Source organism: Sinohyriopsis cumingii, chromosome 11 (assembly GCF_028554795.1).
Source record: "Sinohyriopsis cumingii isolate HCF-2022 chromosome 11, ASM2855479v2, whole genome shotgun sequence".
In the NCBI taxonomy this organism is placed as follows: domain Eukaryota; kingdom Metazoa; phylum Mollusca; class Bivalvia; order Unionida; family Unionidae; genus Sinohyriopsis; species Sinohyriopsis cumingii.
Genome location: NC_142971.1, coordinates 24863092 through 24880877, shown reverse-complemented (window position 1 = coordinate 24880877; position 17786 = coordinate 24863092). Strand labels below are relative to the sequence as shown.

The window sequence follows — 17786 nt, the reverse complement described above, 5'->3', positions numbered from 1 at the left end:
TCAGATGACTAATGACAACTTCTTTCCATCCACATAAATATTTATTTACTTGTCTTTAAATTAATGAACAGATACATTTTCACATGAAATGTTTTGTTTAAGATTCATTAGCTGATACATATATAAGTTAACTCTTTCATTAGATGCTTAAACCTACTGGGTTATTTTGTTTTTATTTGAACAAGTATGTTATTTGAAAATTTAATTACCATTGCATATGAGCTGAACTAAATTTTTCTGACAGTAACTGTTACAATATAAATTGTTTACTCCATGTATGTCCCAACATTAGTGACATGTAGATTGACAAGGACATGTCATAAACATTTTGAAAACTAAATGATGCATTGGTTGGTAATATATAAAATTACTTGGTTATGGTGTTATTAAAATCCTAGTCCCCAGTGAAAGGCTTTAAACAGTCTTTACTGTAAAAGAATTTGCTGTATAATGAACTGCTAACTGCATTACACTTTTTTGTAATATGATGTTAGTTCATTTATAACATTGTTTGATGTTACAGCATCATTTGTGACATCATGTTTTAATAATAAGTATAGGTCTTGTATCAGAAATAGGAAATTGGTCTTCAAAATACAAAGTAAATGATGTCAAGTGATAACATTTGCTGTCTGGTCAGTTGTTTGTTAACAAAATTTCATGGCACAATAAACTTAAGATGTTGACCATATTGTAATATTCTAATACAGATTTTAGGAGCTGCATTGGCTCAGTGGTTAGCATACCAGAAAGGTAATGATCCAAATCATAACATCTGACAAGCCTGGGTCAGCGACCAAGGTGTATCCTTGAACAAGGCACTTAACTTAAATTGCCTTGGCACTAAATAATGAAAAACACCAAACCAAACCTTCTAAATATTGAACTGAAAATAGTTCAGTGGTATGGAGCTTAAATTCTGATAGTAAAGTCAACAATGATTTCCTTTAAATATTATTCTCATTTAGGGTAAGTAAACTGTAAATATCTTGATCCTCCCTTACTTTGTAAGTTTTGGCAAAGTATAAGGTTTCTTCAGATATGTTACACATTCATAAAATCTTTGGAGTATGACCACTGCCTGGCAAATCAAGCCCTTCCAAGTTAAATTTTAGCTATAAAAGTTGTCTGCTCACATAGAGTAGAGTTGGACAAGAGTGATCTTTCCTTGGATGGAGGGATTTGCACCAAATCCTGTCCATATATCACTTACTACTTCTGCTCATGCTGAGAAGCATGCTTTTTTTCAGAGATATTGCATAATCCTGTATCAAGTGGTATTTTCCACACTATTGAGGGAGTTGGAGAAATTATTATATAAGGGGAATAAGCTCCATTTATATATATCTTTTTTTCTGTCAGAAATAAAGTTTTCTAACTTTATAAGAATATCAACTTAGCTGTACAATATATATTGGCATCTTGTTGTTATACCTGCCATGGTAACTTGTACATTCAGTCAATAATGTGTACTTGGCTTGTACATTTGTGGTCATAGACACTTATTTGTTCACTGGAGTCCACTTCACATCATTTTTATGCAACACTTTTAGGTGTGTGTGTGTGTGTGTGTGTGTGTGTGTGTGTGTGTGTGATTTGGCTTTTTAACTTGGCTTTAACAATGTTTCAGTCATATTGCTACGATGTCTGCAGTGTGGCAGTTGATAATGATGCCTAGCACTGGGGCATCATGTCGCAGACATGTAGAATGATGTCCCACCCAGTCACATTATCCTGAAACCAGGCCGACCAGTCTTAACACTAACCTCTTAATGCTGAGCGCCAAGCGAGGCAGCTGTTAGTACCATTTTTGTAAGTCTTTGGTATGACTCTGCCGGGGTTCGAACACATGACCTCCTGCATATGAGGCAGACACTCTAACCACTAGGCCACCAGTGTTCACACAATTTTAGGTAATTGACTGTATAATATTACCGGGAAGGCTTGCAGCTAATTTCTGATGAAATCTATGTTGTTTACTAGTGTCCAGTTCACAGTAAGTTGAAGCAATGCTTGAAAGATATAAACTGCTCTGGTCGCTAGTATGTCCATTCAAATCATGTACTTTACCTACTATACCTTTGTCACTCACTGACTAATATTGCATACTAAAATGGTCATGTATGTAATATTCGTATGCATTTGCATTTTTCACTATAATCCACCTCACTGTAAGTTGCATGACCTTCACCTTTTAAAGCTATTATTTTGCTCGCTATATTCACAGGTGTCCACATAATGGGCAGGATTAAGTTCTCTCGGTGTAAGGACTTGAACTGACTGAGGATAATCATACTAAATGTTTGGAATGTTTGGGTTCTGATTCAGGACAGACATGCAATATGCAGATATTGGACGGTGAATAATGGGGCTACAGTCTTGACCAGGTGTAGCACACAGATAATAGTAAGGAAAATGGCACACCAGTAAAAGAGAGGACGAGTCCATGAGCAGTACGTTCATTGATTCTGCAGTGGTATGACAGCCTATCTGTACTTGCTATGACGTGAAAACAGGCCTTGTTGGTCAAGCAAACTATCTGCAGTTTGGTCAGGATGGTTAGATTTTGCTTATAACGGTCCTATTATCGTTTCCAAGAATAGGTTACTGATCATGGGCATTTTGTGGTGAACCCCATTTCAACACTGGACCCTTCATATCAGGGCCACCTGCAGGACTAGTGAGGGTTCCTCAAATAAACTAAGCAGGTACAAAGATGAAGACTGTCTATTATTGCCTTTGACAAAAGGAAAGGTTGATACCTTTGCTCAGGCTGTACTGCCCTGGACAAGATATTTTATTTGCTCTCTACACAGAGATTTAACCCAGATGAAATTATTGCTTATTGTGGCTATAAGGTTAGGCAATCACAACCAGCATTGCATTGGAGTGCAGATGTTCTCAAACGTATACAAGTCATAGGATGGAGGCCCCTCTTACTCTGACTTGACCTCAGAAATCTTTATTCTCAAAGGGCTCAGTTTCATCTGGTGGAACCCACAGCAGCAATGCAACAGGCTATCTTCCTAGATATTCAACAGCTTTTCAGTGATGTGGCTGTGTCTTCTGCTGGATGTGGCCAAGTGGTATAAGGTGCTCACCTTCACCAACCACTGCCATCTCACCTCTTGGCTCAGATAATATGGATATGTGAGAAAGTTTGCCAGTAGCCTCCATTGGGATGGTGGTTTCTAACTAAGGTTTTTTCTTGTTTGTCCTCCATCAGTTATTCTGGCTGACTTGTAATTTATCATTGCTGAAAAATTGTGTTAAACCCACAAAACCACAACAGATGGATTTGCAGGAGAAAATACTTTGTCAGTCATATCAAGGCATATGGATTTATCACTACAGCCTCATTATATTCCAAGAAATGAAGCTGCCTCACATACCTTATAGGGGGGATAGAGATGAGCCTTCTCTGGATTAAGAAATGTAACTCCCACCTCCACTTACCTATTCACCAAAGGTATTATGATTGGTTAATGAAAAAGAAACAAAATTTTGGAGTAAAACATTTTTCTTCAATAATACTTACCAGATCCTAATATAGACACACCTTCCCAACATCCCCACAGTTCATCCTACTCGCAGAGTATACATTCCACTCCAGTAATAACAGAAGTATGAATTGGATTTGGTGTCAATCCCACTGTCCAACGAGAGATTGCTTTGTGGGCACACAACGTTAGCTTTTCTTATAGCTAAAATGTAACTGGAGAACTGGATTTTTATATATTGGGGGGTATTACATATATCTGATTTTATATATATATTTATATAATTGTTTTTATTTATTTTTATTACATGCTATTGTAATGTAAATTTATTCACTAGAGATGATACTTTTTCAGAAAAATTTTTGACCTTGATTGTTAGTTTATAAACAATAGGTGTTATCTAAATTCTGACCTGGATTCAGAATTAGTAAACAAAGTTCTATTTTATTTTAAAATGATTGGTTGTTGTCAAGGTCATGATGGGACTATGTGGGTTAAGAAGTAAACTTTTTTTAAAATTTTTATTCTGGGAATAAAATCATTGGTCTAATCAAGGCCATATTCTGTGTATGTGATATAAACATGATCATCTGATCCCCCTCTGATTTCAGGGAATTTCGAAACTGCATCTTATGATACAAATATAATCTTTGTTTTGAGAGAGAGTTCCCTGTTTGGGGGCTTTTTACACTGATGTCAAGTTAGTTTGTTGTAGCCAGATATTAAGTTGTAATTTTCTTCAGAACAGTTGGATTTCAAAAGGATTAATTCTTTATTCTCTGGAAATATTTTGAGGATTGCTTACAAATTTAATTTGGATTTCCAACACCGGAGTACCATTATTTGGATTTCTACAAGGAACTGTAGATAAGCACAGTACTGACTACAGCATACGTCATCATCATCCATCTTGGATTTTCCATCAGGATTCGAACTTGAAATTATTAGAACATTTATTACTAGGACTTTCGCAATTTAATTCATGAATTATTCTTGGATTATTTTTGGATTTGATTCTTGAAACTGTAAGTTCTTCTCCTTTTTTCATGTTTACAGAATTTTCCAATAAAATAAATTATTGTTATATTTTAAAAAGCTTGTTGTTTTCACTCTTTCTGTGTTACTGTTTATTCGAGCCTAAACACGTAATGGGGGTGCATGGTAGTGGTCATATTCCAGTGTTATTATGAGTAAGTTCTGTCAAAGAAACTTAATTTACTTTGAAAATTGGTTCTTGAAAAATAAAAAATAGATTTTTAATATGGAAAATAAATGACAGTTCATATTGTATTTTTCAGCACTGACATGGCACTTTGAATCTCAGGTATGTAAAACTTAAGACAATTGAACAAATTTAATTAAACTTAAAATAAATGATTCAGAAGCATTTCATGGCAAATAGATATGTTTATATTCAATATTTATTTTCACATGGCAGAGTTTGATTAGTAAGAATCTAGATCTTGTATATTCTGCTAATATTTGATTTGCCAAAAATATGGACTTTATTGAAATATCATTCAGTTGTAATTATGATCTCACCAAATAGTAAACTTGTAATAATATGATGAAATTTTACTAAAAATGACTGTAATGCTATTAAATAATAATAGTTTTCTTCCCTTATCTATTCTGACATTGTTTCCTTTGTCCACAGTGTATCCCCACACCCTTAGCCTGGTGGTGGCACCATCTACCTGTGTGGTTCCTAAAATTGAGCTGTGTTGCTACATATGTTATAGAGATTGCCATTCCATTCCTGTTCTTCTCACCTGTTCGTTCCCACAGACTGTTAGCCTTCTGGTCACAGGTAAGACAGGCAAAAGTAGCAGAGATGCTCATTGCTCCAAATTTGGAATGAATGTCCCGAGTTGCCAAGCTTGTTCATGAATCATGCCACCATATACAAAAATCATGATTTTTCATTTTAAAAAATAATCCAAAAGAAAATTTTTGTGGAAGATGAAATCATATATGAGAATTTTCAGTACCTTAACTTCTTTTTCCAGTAATTTGTATCATATCGTCAATTTCCGGCATACATCTTGGAAGTGTTTTCAGTCCTTTCCTGTCTTTATGGTAATTTGCGACATAAGACCAGTTTTCTGCATATAACATATTATTATAATCAGAACAGTTCATCTCGGTCCTTCCAAGTCTTTAATGGTAATTCGTAACATATGTGTTTCATGCCATTTATGCCAGAATGCATATACGTTTCATGCATTCATGCCAGAATGTTTCATTTCGCTCATGTTTTCTTTATGATATAGCATCTTGTTTCTTTGTTTGTTATTTTTATTAGATTTCAGCAACATTTGTGTTTACTTGCAAACTATAATTGGCAGTGTTTTTATTAACCTTTCATGTGTACCTTGACTTAAAAATGTCGAACAGTGATTGTAAACCCATCCTGATAGTCATGAAATGATATTGGAAAAGGATCTTTTGGCAGAGCTGAAGCAGTTTGGAGGACAATTAAAAATACACAGAACTGTTTACTGCAAATAGTACATCTGTACATAGACATGTTTTGTAATGTTTCTAAATGATTTTATCATTCTTCTGACTTTCATTTGGAACTTTTCTTTGCTGCTTGTAAGTTTCACATAATTTTCAATAGAATCACGGATGTTTTCCCTCTTGTCCCTAATTTTATAGGTTGTCAATGTGCATGTCTGCATGTAGTCTTGTGAAATCTACTAAACACATCTGACATTTCTCCATCAAAAACATTTTTTTTTAAAAATCAGCATACTTGTTCCTGGATGTAATTCAAGTGAGAAAGAAGGTAGATAAACACCAAGACACCATATACCTGTAGTTAACCATGCATGTGGGAATTGTTCATTGTTTCATTAACTCATTCGGCCATGGGGGCTATTTCTGAATACATCGTAATACATCGGCTTTCAACAGATTTTCCATGAGACTATTAGAAACACCGTTTTCCATTGGTTATTTTGCTTGCGCATGAGCAGAAGGGTAAAAGTTAGATTTTGTATATATTTTTTTTCTTTTTTTTTTTTTTCTTAATGGACCCATCATTTTCGTATGGAAACCACTCTTTATTCCAAATGACCACATTATCCTAGTTTTTGCAAAGGTTCACCTGTATGTGTGCAGTTCAGACCAGTCTGCCTTAGATCTGAGGCCGAAAGGTCTAAAATCCAGACACAAAATAGCATTCTGACCACAAGCGGATATTGGGTGGGAAAAAATGATTTTAAAAAATTAGGTTTTTCCCTCTGTATTTTGTAGTGCTACTAAAACTAAAGATTATTTGGTATCATTGTAGAGCTATATCTGTCTGCTTTTTTGTAATACCACCCACTTTGGTGTATCTTAAATGACCTTGATGCTGCAGAGCTCGGAAATAGGGTACAGCCTCATCACACCTACAGGCGGGATTGGGGCCAAATGAGTTAATTCATTATGTATTTTTGAGTAATGTCTTGCACACTCCAGATCCCTTCATGGTTTGCATGGAATTGAAATCTGTTGAAAGAGGAAAATGTACGGACACAACCAACTTTGACTAGTCAGTAAAGTATCAGTTCAGATGGAGCTGATTGAAAGAAGAGGATGACAGTAAGATTTTTCTCAGAATATTTTCGGACATTGGAGGAACCTGGGCTTGCCTGGTACATCAGCTGCAAAGATAAAATTAATTATGGATCAGCTAGCAAAAAAGCATTCCTTAACTATACTGAAATGAAAAGTTCAGACTGGGAAGATCAGGTTTAAATACACTGAAGTTGCCAGTGGTTTTTCAGAACACTTTTATCTTTGCAACAAAATTTTTTTTTTTTAATCATATACTGTGCCAAAACATGGGCTTCTTCCCAATGCTAAAAACAACTGGCTAAGAAATATGAGACTCAAGAATATATGTTAAGTCCTATTCTGGGCTTTTTTGGGGTAAACATAGTTTAATAAGTAATCAGCAGTGACAATAATCTAGTATGAATTTCATTGCTGGCTGAGTGTCATTGTTTTGTCATTGCCTCTTCTAATGTTGAGTACATTCTCTATTTGATGCTCTGGTTCTGTCATATGTATGATGGTGGCCACTTCATTGATGCAGGGTTTGGCATCCTTAAGTTTGAAGCAAGTTTATTGTATGACCCTGCATCCATTACGCATCATCCAATTGCCCATCAACAGTTGTTGGTTACAGTTTTGGAAATGTTATTTCTAATCCTGTTTGAATCAAACTCAGAATATATGCTTATATCATTAAGATCTCGGATGTTTTTCAGCAAGATCCATACATAATAATCAGGTGATTTGCATCTCTATGGTTGAATTTAACTCTCAGAAAGCCTTATTTCTGATAGGGTTTTGATTAATAATAATAATAATAATAATAATAATAATAATGAGGACTTTGTATAGTGCCTAATCTTTAGAAGCTCTGAGCGCTTTACAACATTAGACAACACCTATAAGATAAAAAACATATAATGATATTACAGAAACAAACACCATGAAATTAGAAAAACATTAAAAAATAAAAAACATGCTGAGAATATTTCAGGTATGAAACATTATTAGGTCTTTAAGTTTGTTCTTGCAGTCGAAATAAGTGAGTTTAGAGAGCCCTCTTGAATGTGATCTTTGTGTCTAAGTTCAGTGGGCAATTCATTCCACGTTGCTGGGCCATGGTATGCAAAAGAACGCTGTCCATATGACTTTGTTTTCATAGTGGGAATAATGAGTATAAGATTGTCAGAAGAGGAGCATAAGTATCTTGCTGCTGTGTACACATGGTTGAGATCGAATAGGTATGTTGGACTAGAGTCCGACAGTGAAACGTAGCACAGCGAACAAATTTTGTGTTTGATTCTGGATTGAATGGATAGCCAGTATAGGGTACAGAGTAGCGGGGAGGTGTGCTCTGATCGTGGTACTCTAAGTATGATCCGAGCAGCTGTGTTTTGAACTTTTTGAAGTTTCTGGAGTAGATATTGAGATGAACCAGACAGAATTGAGTTACAATAGTCCAGTCTTGAAAGTACTAATGAACACACAAGTGTTGGGTTGAACATCTTTATGCTCATTGCATAATTTCTGGACTTGACTTTATGGTCATTCAGTGAAAGTTAGACATATAGACTGGTTCAGGTGAGTATTGTACATAAATAATTTGTTTAGTTCTGAATTGTGATAGTAATTCAAATGGATTTTACCCATTTGTGACAAGAATTTTAACCAGCTGCAGATCCAGATTAGTATCAAACCTAAATGTGCAGTTTTCATACTGCTTATTGTAGTTATGGTATATAATTTGTAGCATACACATTTTATGCTCAGATATGCATTTTTTGCCACTTGGGTTATACTTATTCCTCTCAAGGGGTTGGCAGGTGTGCTATTGCCAAAGAGGCTGTTGTGTATGGTCCACAAATAAACAGTTTCAGGGTTTAAAGTTACACAAGTGATCTCGAGATCTTAACACATTAACCCCTAACGACGACTTAACAGGGCAGGAGGTAGTAGCCTACTGCCAAGCTCTGTAGCATCATGGTCATGCATGATACACTAAAGTGGGTGGTATTATAGAAAGGTAGACAGATGTAGCTCTACAATGATACAAAATAATCTGGATAATCTAGTTGCACTACAAAATATAGATTTTAAAAAAAACTCATTTTTTGGACCGAACTTTTTTCTACCCAAAATTCGCCCATGGTTGGAATCCAATTTTGTGTCCGGATTTGAGACTTTTTGGTCTCAGATCTAAGGCAAACTAGTATGAACTGCAAACAGACAGATGACCCTTTGCAAAAAGTAGGATAAGATGGGCATTTGAAATAAAGAGTGGTCTCGATACAAAAATAGCTCGTTTAGCACAAAAAAAGTCCAACTTTTACCCTTCTGCTCATGTGCGAGTCAAATAGCCAATGAAAAACTATGTTTCTAACACACCTAGGCAATATATTATTGAAATATCACTGGGGATTTGGTGTTTTTGGATCTATTCAGAAATAGCTTTCAAAATGTGTTTCCTACATGATTTTCAGGCGAAAATGACAAAATCCTCCAAGGATTAATGTGTTAAAGATTTTAGAAGTTTTATGCCACATATCTGATCATTGTTCTGACTTCAGTTTCCACAGCATTATTTTACTGAGGCATGTTTGACATTAAATACATAGGTGTGCAGTTTTATATTGATGAGGCCTTTAATGAGTGACCTTTCCAGTATTCTGCAGTGTAATTTACAGAAGCTGTGCGCCCTGATTGCCCATCCTCCTGTTTAATTTATGCAGCATAACTTTACCCAGTCTTTTTTTTCTTTCTTCATTTGAGCCAAATTTTGTACTTTGCTGAGTCCTTGAATGAGTTAAGCACCACCCTCCCCCAACTCACCCCCATGTGCTCGTCCACCTGACTTTGGCTTGCACAGCATTACTTAACCAGGGTTTTTGTTGGATTTAAACCACTTTTGATATGAACTTTTTATTTATGAGACTTTAATTAATTTAATTTCCAGGATTCCACAATATCATTCTGCGTTGTGCCTCCTGACTGCCAGTTTTCTTGACTTTGGTTTCCAAAGCATTACTTTACCAATATTTGTTGTTTTTGCAATGAAATTTTTTATTGGAGTTTAAATTGAAGGGACCTTCTTTGAGTTCCATTTTGAAGCTTCCACAACACCATTTACAAAATATCTGCCTCCTATTAACAGTCTTCCTGGGTTTGATTTCTGCAGCATTTTTTAACAAGAATTGTTGGATTTTAGTCAAATTTGGTATGCTGCTTTATATGGTTGAGACCCAGAATGGGTGTAATTTCCAACATTCCCTGTTATCATTTAGAAGAGTTAAGGACCACTGATCATCTGTTCTTCTTCGGTTTCCATAGCACAAGTTTTCAACCAAATTTATCATGCACCTTTATATTAATGAGACCTTGAATAAGTCAGATTTCCAGTATTCTTTGTGATTTAGAGGGCTTCATGTACCCAGATTGTCCATTCTCCCAAATTTTGTTTCCTGACACAAGTTTCTTTGTTTAATGTCCTCCCAAGTAATTGGAGTGAGTGGTGTCCATCTCTGATGCATCCATCACAGATAGCTTTGGTTTAAAAGAGTTGTGGCCTTTATTGCCTGTCTTCCTAACTTTGATTTCCACAGGATAATTTTACCAAGATCTTACCCTTTTCACAATCTTTAATAAGTATCTACTCATCTGTATGATGTGTATTGAAAACAAGGTTAAAGGTATAAAACAATTGCTTGACAGCAATACATTACAAAGAAAATGATGACACGGTCTCAAATATTTGAATGCAGTTGACCTGAAATAATTATCCACTTAGTCCACTGACATTTTATGCCTGTGTTATTCTGTTTGGTCATTTCAGACACTGGCTGGACATATTAGATAGCTGAATACATTTCTAGTTTCTTATTTTCTCAACAAACTTTCTTTGAACCAAATGTTATGCTTCTTAACTTCCTTCCCTCAAGTCGTTGTATTGTATTGGATATATTTATATATTTATCTAATTGATTAATTGATGTATTTTCCGTGAAGAGTATGCATTGTTTATTTTACTCGTTATCATTATGCAAGTAACTACTTTGTAGGAGAGTCAATTGCGGGGGATATGTCCACACTCCAGGTCCTTGCAAAATATTTCTGGCCAGATCATATATATATATATATATATATATATATATATATATATATATATATATATATAAAATTGTTCTCTATATCCTATGTGCTTTCTTAAAGAAATAACTTTTCCTTTCACAGGTTGATATTCCTTGAATTTCTTTCCACCAAGTATATGTATTTCCCTTTAAACAATTAATAGAAAGTTAATCTATTTCGGTGAACACATTGATGTTAGAGCACACCTGGTCATAAGGCCAAGTGATCTTATCTATGGCAGTTGCTTGTTAACTCTGTGGAGTCCGTATTTCTGATGCAGTTTCAGTCAAACTTGGAATTTGTGCAAATATCATCAAATTCTTGGAATAACTTGATAAAGAATGAGATTCATGTGTATTAAGGAGGTAATCTTGCATCTGACTGGCTTAGCTGGGCACCACTTTGTTTTTGATCTCATTTGGATCAAGTTTAAAATATGGGTATATTATATCATCAAGATTTTGGACACATTCGATAATGAGCAAGATCAACATATACCAATGTGGTAATCTTACATTTGCTCTGCTGAGCTTGTTATTACTCTAGAAGCCATGCATATTAATGGGTCTCATCCATGCATGTTAATGGGGCTCTTCCATGCATATTAATGTGGTACATCCATGCGTATTAATGTGGTACATCATGTGTATTAAATTGGTACATCCATGCATATTAATGGGGCTCATCCATGCATATTAATGGGGCTCATCCATGCATATTAATGTGGTACATCCGTGCATATTAATGGGGTTCATCCATGCGTATTAATGTGGTAAATCATGCATATTAATGTGGTACATCCATGCATATTAGTGGGGCTCATCCATGCATATTAATGGGACTCATCCATGCATATTAATGGGGCTCATCCGTGCATATTAATGTGGTACATCCATGCATGTTAATGTGGTATATCCATGCATATTAATATGGTACATCCATGCATATTAATGTGGTATATCCATGCATATTAATGGGGCTCATCAATGCATATTAATGTAGTACATCCATGCATATTAATGTGGTATATCCATGCATATTAATGGGGCTCATCAATGCATATTAATGTGGTACAACCATGCATATTAATGCAGTGAACTTGCATATGGATAACTGAGCATGTTACTCCCAGGAACCACATTTTGTTATCTGATTTTTGCCATATCTGTGAATTTGGGATTATATGATCAAGATCTTACACAAATTCACTAATTCATAGGATTCACAAATATTATTGAGTTTGAGTTTGCATGTGATTGATTGAACTGGTTACCACTATCTTTGATCAAACTTTATAAATACTTTAAAATCATTTACGTCTTGGATTAGGTTAAGGGTCTCAAATTCAAACCACCCTGAGGGCTGCATGAGGGTGTTTTCAATTGCCCAAGGGCCAGTCACCACCTTTTGTTATCTTTCATGACACCATGTGACACCTATCATTTTGCAGGTCACAGGATACGGCTTGGCGGGTCGCATGTTTGAGACCCCAGGCATAGGTGGTTGAGTTTGTGAACACTTCAATGACTCTGTTTCTGATAACATTGTAAAATATGTAAATAAGCTTATGTCATCCAGATAAATAATGAATTGAATTAAGAGGAAAAAATACAATTAGTGATGATGTGATCTTGCATATGATTGGTTGAGTTTTGTAGAAAGGCTGTATTTCTGACCCAATTTTATTCATGCTTTGGGCTAATATCATTATGATGTTGGATCTTCATTATGAATGAGGCCTGTGCATAATTATGATGTGATGATGCATCTAATTAACTGTTTTTACCTCTATAAAGACTATTTTTGACAGAGTTATATCAGACTCTGTAAATAGGTTTATATCATCAAGATCTTGGTTGACCATAATTATGAGTGAACTTCATGCATTATACGTGTTGTGACATAACCTTGATTCTGATTGGTCAAACTTGACAAAACTGTAGCAGTTTTATTTTTCATCAGATTTTGATAGACATGTAAAGCACTCGTACATCATCAAGATGCTGGATGAGTTTGATAAGAAGGAGTAACATCTGTGCATATTAATAGAGTAATTTTTTATCTGAATGACTACGCTTGTTTCCTCTATAGAGAACAAATTCCAGTCGTATTTTGGAGCAACCTGGTAAATAAGTTTATTTTGTCATGACTGTAATTTTTATATACAGATTCTGTAAGAAGCTAGATCTTTGTATTTTATTGACTTGCCTAACATCCAATCAGCCAAGCTTGCTATGTCACTAGATCTACAGACTATATTTTATTTAACCACTCCGGTGGCCTAGTGGTTAGAGTGTCCGCCTCGGATGTGGGAGGTTGTGGTTTCGATCCCCAGCAGAGTCATACCAAAGTCTTACAAAAATGGTACTAACAGCTTCCTCACTTGGCACTCAGCATTAAGAGGTTAGTGTTATGACTGGTCGGCCTGGTGTCATGATAATGTGACTGGGTGGGACATCATTCTACATGTCTGCAGCATGATGCCCCAGTGCTAGACATCGCTATAAACTGTCACACTGCAGACATCATAGCGATATGACTGAAAAATTGTTAAAGCTACTTTAAAATTCCAAATCACACACACACTTTTTCATTTATTGTAAAACTTAGGTTCATAGATCTTTGTAGTCCAAGGATTGTAGGTTCACTACCTGCCCAGGCCTGCAAGGTGGGCTGCTTTGGTGTGTTCTTGGGAAAAGCACTTAACTCAGATTTCTGCAGCAAGATATTGCCAGTCATGTGTAAAAGTGCTGTGAAAACAACAAAACCATGGTAATGGCATTTATATGATCAAGATCTTGGATGACTTTGATCATCAGTAAGAGTCTGCATTTTAATTATGCCCTTATATTTGAAAAGAATTGTTGTCAAGATACAGTACAGTAAATAAAATAAATGTGGTATAGAATTTAGAAGATAGTTTATATTTAATTTAATCCACTTAAAAGAGTATTTCACAGTACCACCAGGATGGATAGAAGCCCTTGATACTCATAAAACCACTTGGACTGTTAGAAATCCTTGATCCTCATACCACCACCGGGACTGTTAAAAGTCTCCGATTTTCAAACCACCAACTGGACTGTTAGAAGTCTTTGATACTTGTACCACCACATGAACTGTTAGAAATCCATATATTTAGGGTGAATTAGGCATAGCGTTGGCAGGCTGTTGACACTGGGACTGTTAGATGTCCTTGATACATATTTGGACTGAAAATATCAATGGATACCTTTGTCAGACAAGATATTGACACCTGGACTGTTAGAAGTCTGTGATAATCACAATTTGGATTAAGCATAGTAATGGCAATCTTTATCAAACAGGATATTTTCACCTGGACTGTTAGAATTCTTAAATAATCTCATTTTGGATTGAGCGTATCAGTGCATACCTTTGTCAGACAAGATACTGACACCTGGACTGTTATAACTCCTTGATCTCATTTTGGATTGAGCATATCAAATGACACCTTAGACAGGATATTGACATCTGCACTGTTCTTGATACTCTTATTTATTATAATTGGACATGTCAGTGGCCACCTTTTGTCCAGTGTGATACTGGCTACTATATGTGACACTAGTCATATTTAATTAAGTTTAGCTAGTTAAAAATGACCATAAAGATGATTGTACATTTTATCTGTCAACTGCAGAACATAAAATTGTCTTGATTTTTTACTTGCCCAAGGAAAATTTAAGATTTATATTTGCTTGTTCACTTTCTCTGTTCATGCCTGATAAGGAAATGAATAAATGTATCTTGTCCTTTTGAGATTACAGTATTAATTTTACACCCAAATAAAACCATCCTTTTCTTGAATCACTGCTAAGGTTAATACCAATATTAATGTGTGATTCCAGAATGAGAATCATCTAACAGATAGTTGAAGATTTCATTTTCCCATATAGTCAAAATGTGGATATTTCACAGTATATATAAATTAATCAGCCTTGGGAAATTAAATTAAAAATTGGAATTTCAAAGACCTAAAGTGTGACTTTTCTTATATGTCATGATCTTGAATGTTCTCCAGCGAGTAGGCAACATTTTTGTCAATTTTTAATCAAAAAAGGTAGTCATGATGTTGAAATTTATCCAGTTCCAATAAAGATGTAAATTATTATTTCAACACACAATTGTAAAAAATTTATTACAAGTTTCTTTTATTAAAAAAACTGCAAAAGTACATAAACACGTGGCACAAATTTACACCAAACAAAATGACTATATATATATATATATATATATATATATATATATATATATATATATATATATGACACACACGCATATCACAGACTTTAAAATTGGTCATATTTTCTCAAATATCAAGCAAAACTAAATATATTAAATACATGCTATACATATATAATAAAAATGCATACATTATAAAATGGGTAAGATTATGCATACATTAACGATTTAGTGGACAAAAAAGTCTTTGTAGACTAAATGATTGTCCTAATTTCTTCTTGTTTAAAGTGTAAACACTTGAAATTGTATATATTTGTAGTAGTTAGCACTTACCTATATATGCTTGTAGCGGTAATTGGTAATTATATTATCAATAAACATAATGAAATCCTGTATGCAGATGATAAAAAAAAAATGCGAAGTTCCATTACAGTAGACTGAAATGATGTACACGTGGTGTTTTCATAGATATTTCATGATGTTCTTGAATGTAAATTCTAAGTACTCAAGCAACACACAGATTAGTACACACTTCCAACTCCAAATATGTTATATGTAACTATGCTAACATATGCATTTTGGTTTTTTATATGCCCACATATTCATTTCAGCTGAGATACATATTGATTACTAATGATATGCTTGAAGTACATGATGGTCAGAACTGCTATGTAAGTTTATTTTTTCAGTATAGTTTTCATGACTTGGATTTTCTTGATGACTATCCTTGAAATTGCAGCCTGCATCTTTAGGGCTAGGGTTACAAAGCAGATTATAAGAGAAATATATTTCATGTAGTCTGGATGCATCATTTTTTGTAAGTGTTGAATATTTTTGGGACCTTGTCTTAAATATCTGGTATGTAAATAATTGCTACTTCTTTTGGTAATAATCATAAGGATGAATGAAAAATGACATACATATTTATCTAGGGGAGATAATTCTAACTGGAAATAAAACGTATATTGTCTCTTACAATGCATACTTGCATATGAGTCGAATCCAACTGCAAACAACATAGACCCTGATCTGCCATCACATTATGTACCAGCATGTCAAGTTGCATGTTGATTCCACAAATTGGTCATAGCAATTACATCAATGCACTTCTGCAGGCATATGAGTAATCAGCAGAATTGTGTTTATGTAGATGGATTCCATGTATACATGAATATATACAGTAAGCTGTTGGAAGGTGATTCTGGCAAAACCATGTGTAGGCCTTACAGATGTTGGATTCCAAATGTTAACTGTCAGAGTACAAGTCCTGTATATTTTTATTTCACATGTATAAACTGTTTCATAAAGCCATGCCTGTCAGTGCCAGATAATGGAAGAAGTTTGAACCAGCTCCAATTCAGTGTCCTGTGTTTTCACTTTTGTTCATACCATGCACATTTTCCTGACTTTATGGTGCAGAAGGAATGAATTTAAAGATCCATTGGGAAAAAAAGATTGACATACAGCACTCCTGCACAATAATGTCCTTCATTTTAGCACAGTTCCTGTTGTAAGGGTTGTATGGTAATGAATCTAGTGTCCTTAAGTGGTTTTAAAGTTTTAACTATACTGTGCCTCATTATACAGTGGCCTCATTATAAGGCTTTACACTTTATGGTTGCCATAGTGCTATGATATGTAATGAGGGAGTACTGTAGGTATATAATGTATCCCCTGCTTTGTCTACTTTAAAGATCAACAAAAATGCCATTTCCTGCACAAGCCAGAAAAAAATGGTACCTATGGAAATTAATCACCTTGTAGTATAAGGAAACTTTTCAGTACTTTTTGAGTTATTAACATTTATAATTCACTGAAATCTGCCATTCATATAAATGGCACCTGTTCATGAAGGACAATATTTTATTATTCCTTTCTTTAAATTATATATCTTACCTGTATATACAGGACACCTGTCAGTAAAAGACAAAATTGTCTCTAGAGTACACCTTGTAGACATATTTCACTTTTATATTGGAAAATAAGAAGAATTAATTTTGATGATTCTGCCAAGTAATGGTACTGATTACCCTGTTACAGCACTCCCTCACTACAAGGCCTTCATTATAACATGGTTCATCTCATAGCAAGTATGGCCATGAATTCCTATTCATTAGGTAGTAAAATGAGATGCATCATGTGCTTTATCATAAGACAGATAGTCTGACTCAAAGGCACATATCATATGGCTCCATGGGATTACATTATACTGAGGGAGTACTGTATCATGTACTTATTTATAAGGCACTCTCACTATATGGCATATACCCTATGGCTCTCATGGATGCCATTTGTTTAAGTAAAACTTTTGTGACATATGATTAGGCTGCAGAAATAAGTCTGAAAATAAAACAACACAGAAATGTTTCTATTTATGACACCCGAGCAACATTTAGTTTAACTTAGTTCTAAAGT

At 34.7% G+C, this 17786-nt stretch overlaps 1 protein-coding gene across 2 annotated transcripts in view; it reads left to right on the top strand.

Annotated features, from left to right (window-relative positions):
- The window catches only part of LOC149787798 (lipase maturation factor 2-like), a 151935-nt gene that overhangs the window by 22073 nt on the left and 112076 nt on the right, over positions 1-17786 (top strand). For both annotated transcript variants that reach the window (XM_089974009.1, XM_089974008.1), the window contains exons 6-7: positions 4799-4824; positions 5158-5310. In XM_089974009.1, coding sequence (XP_089830135.1) covers positions 4799-4824; positions 5158-5310 — 179 coding nt within the window. The remainder of the gene's footprint in view (positions 1-4798; positions 4825-5157; positions 5311-17786) is intronic.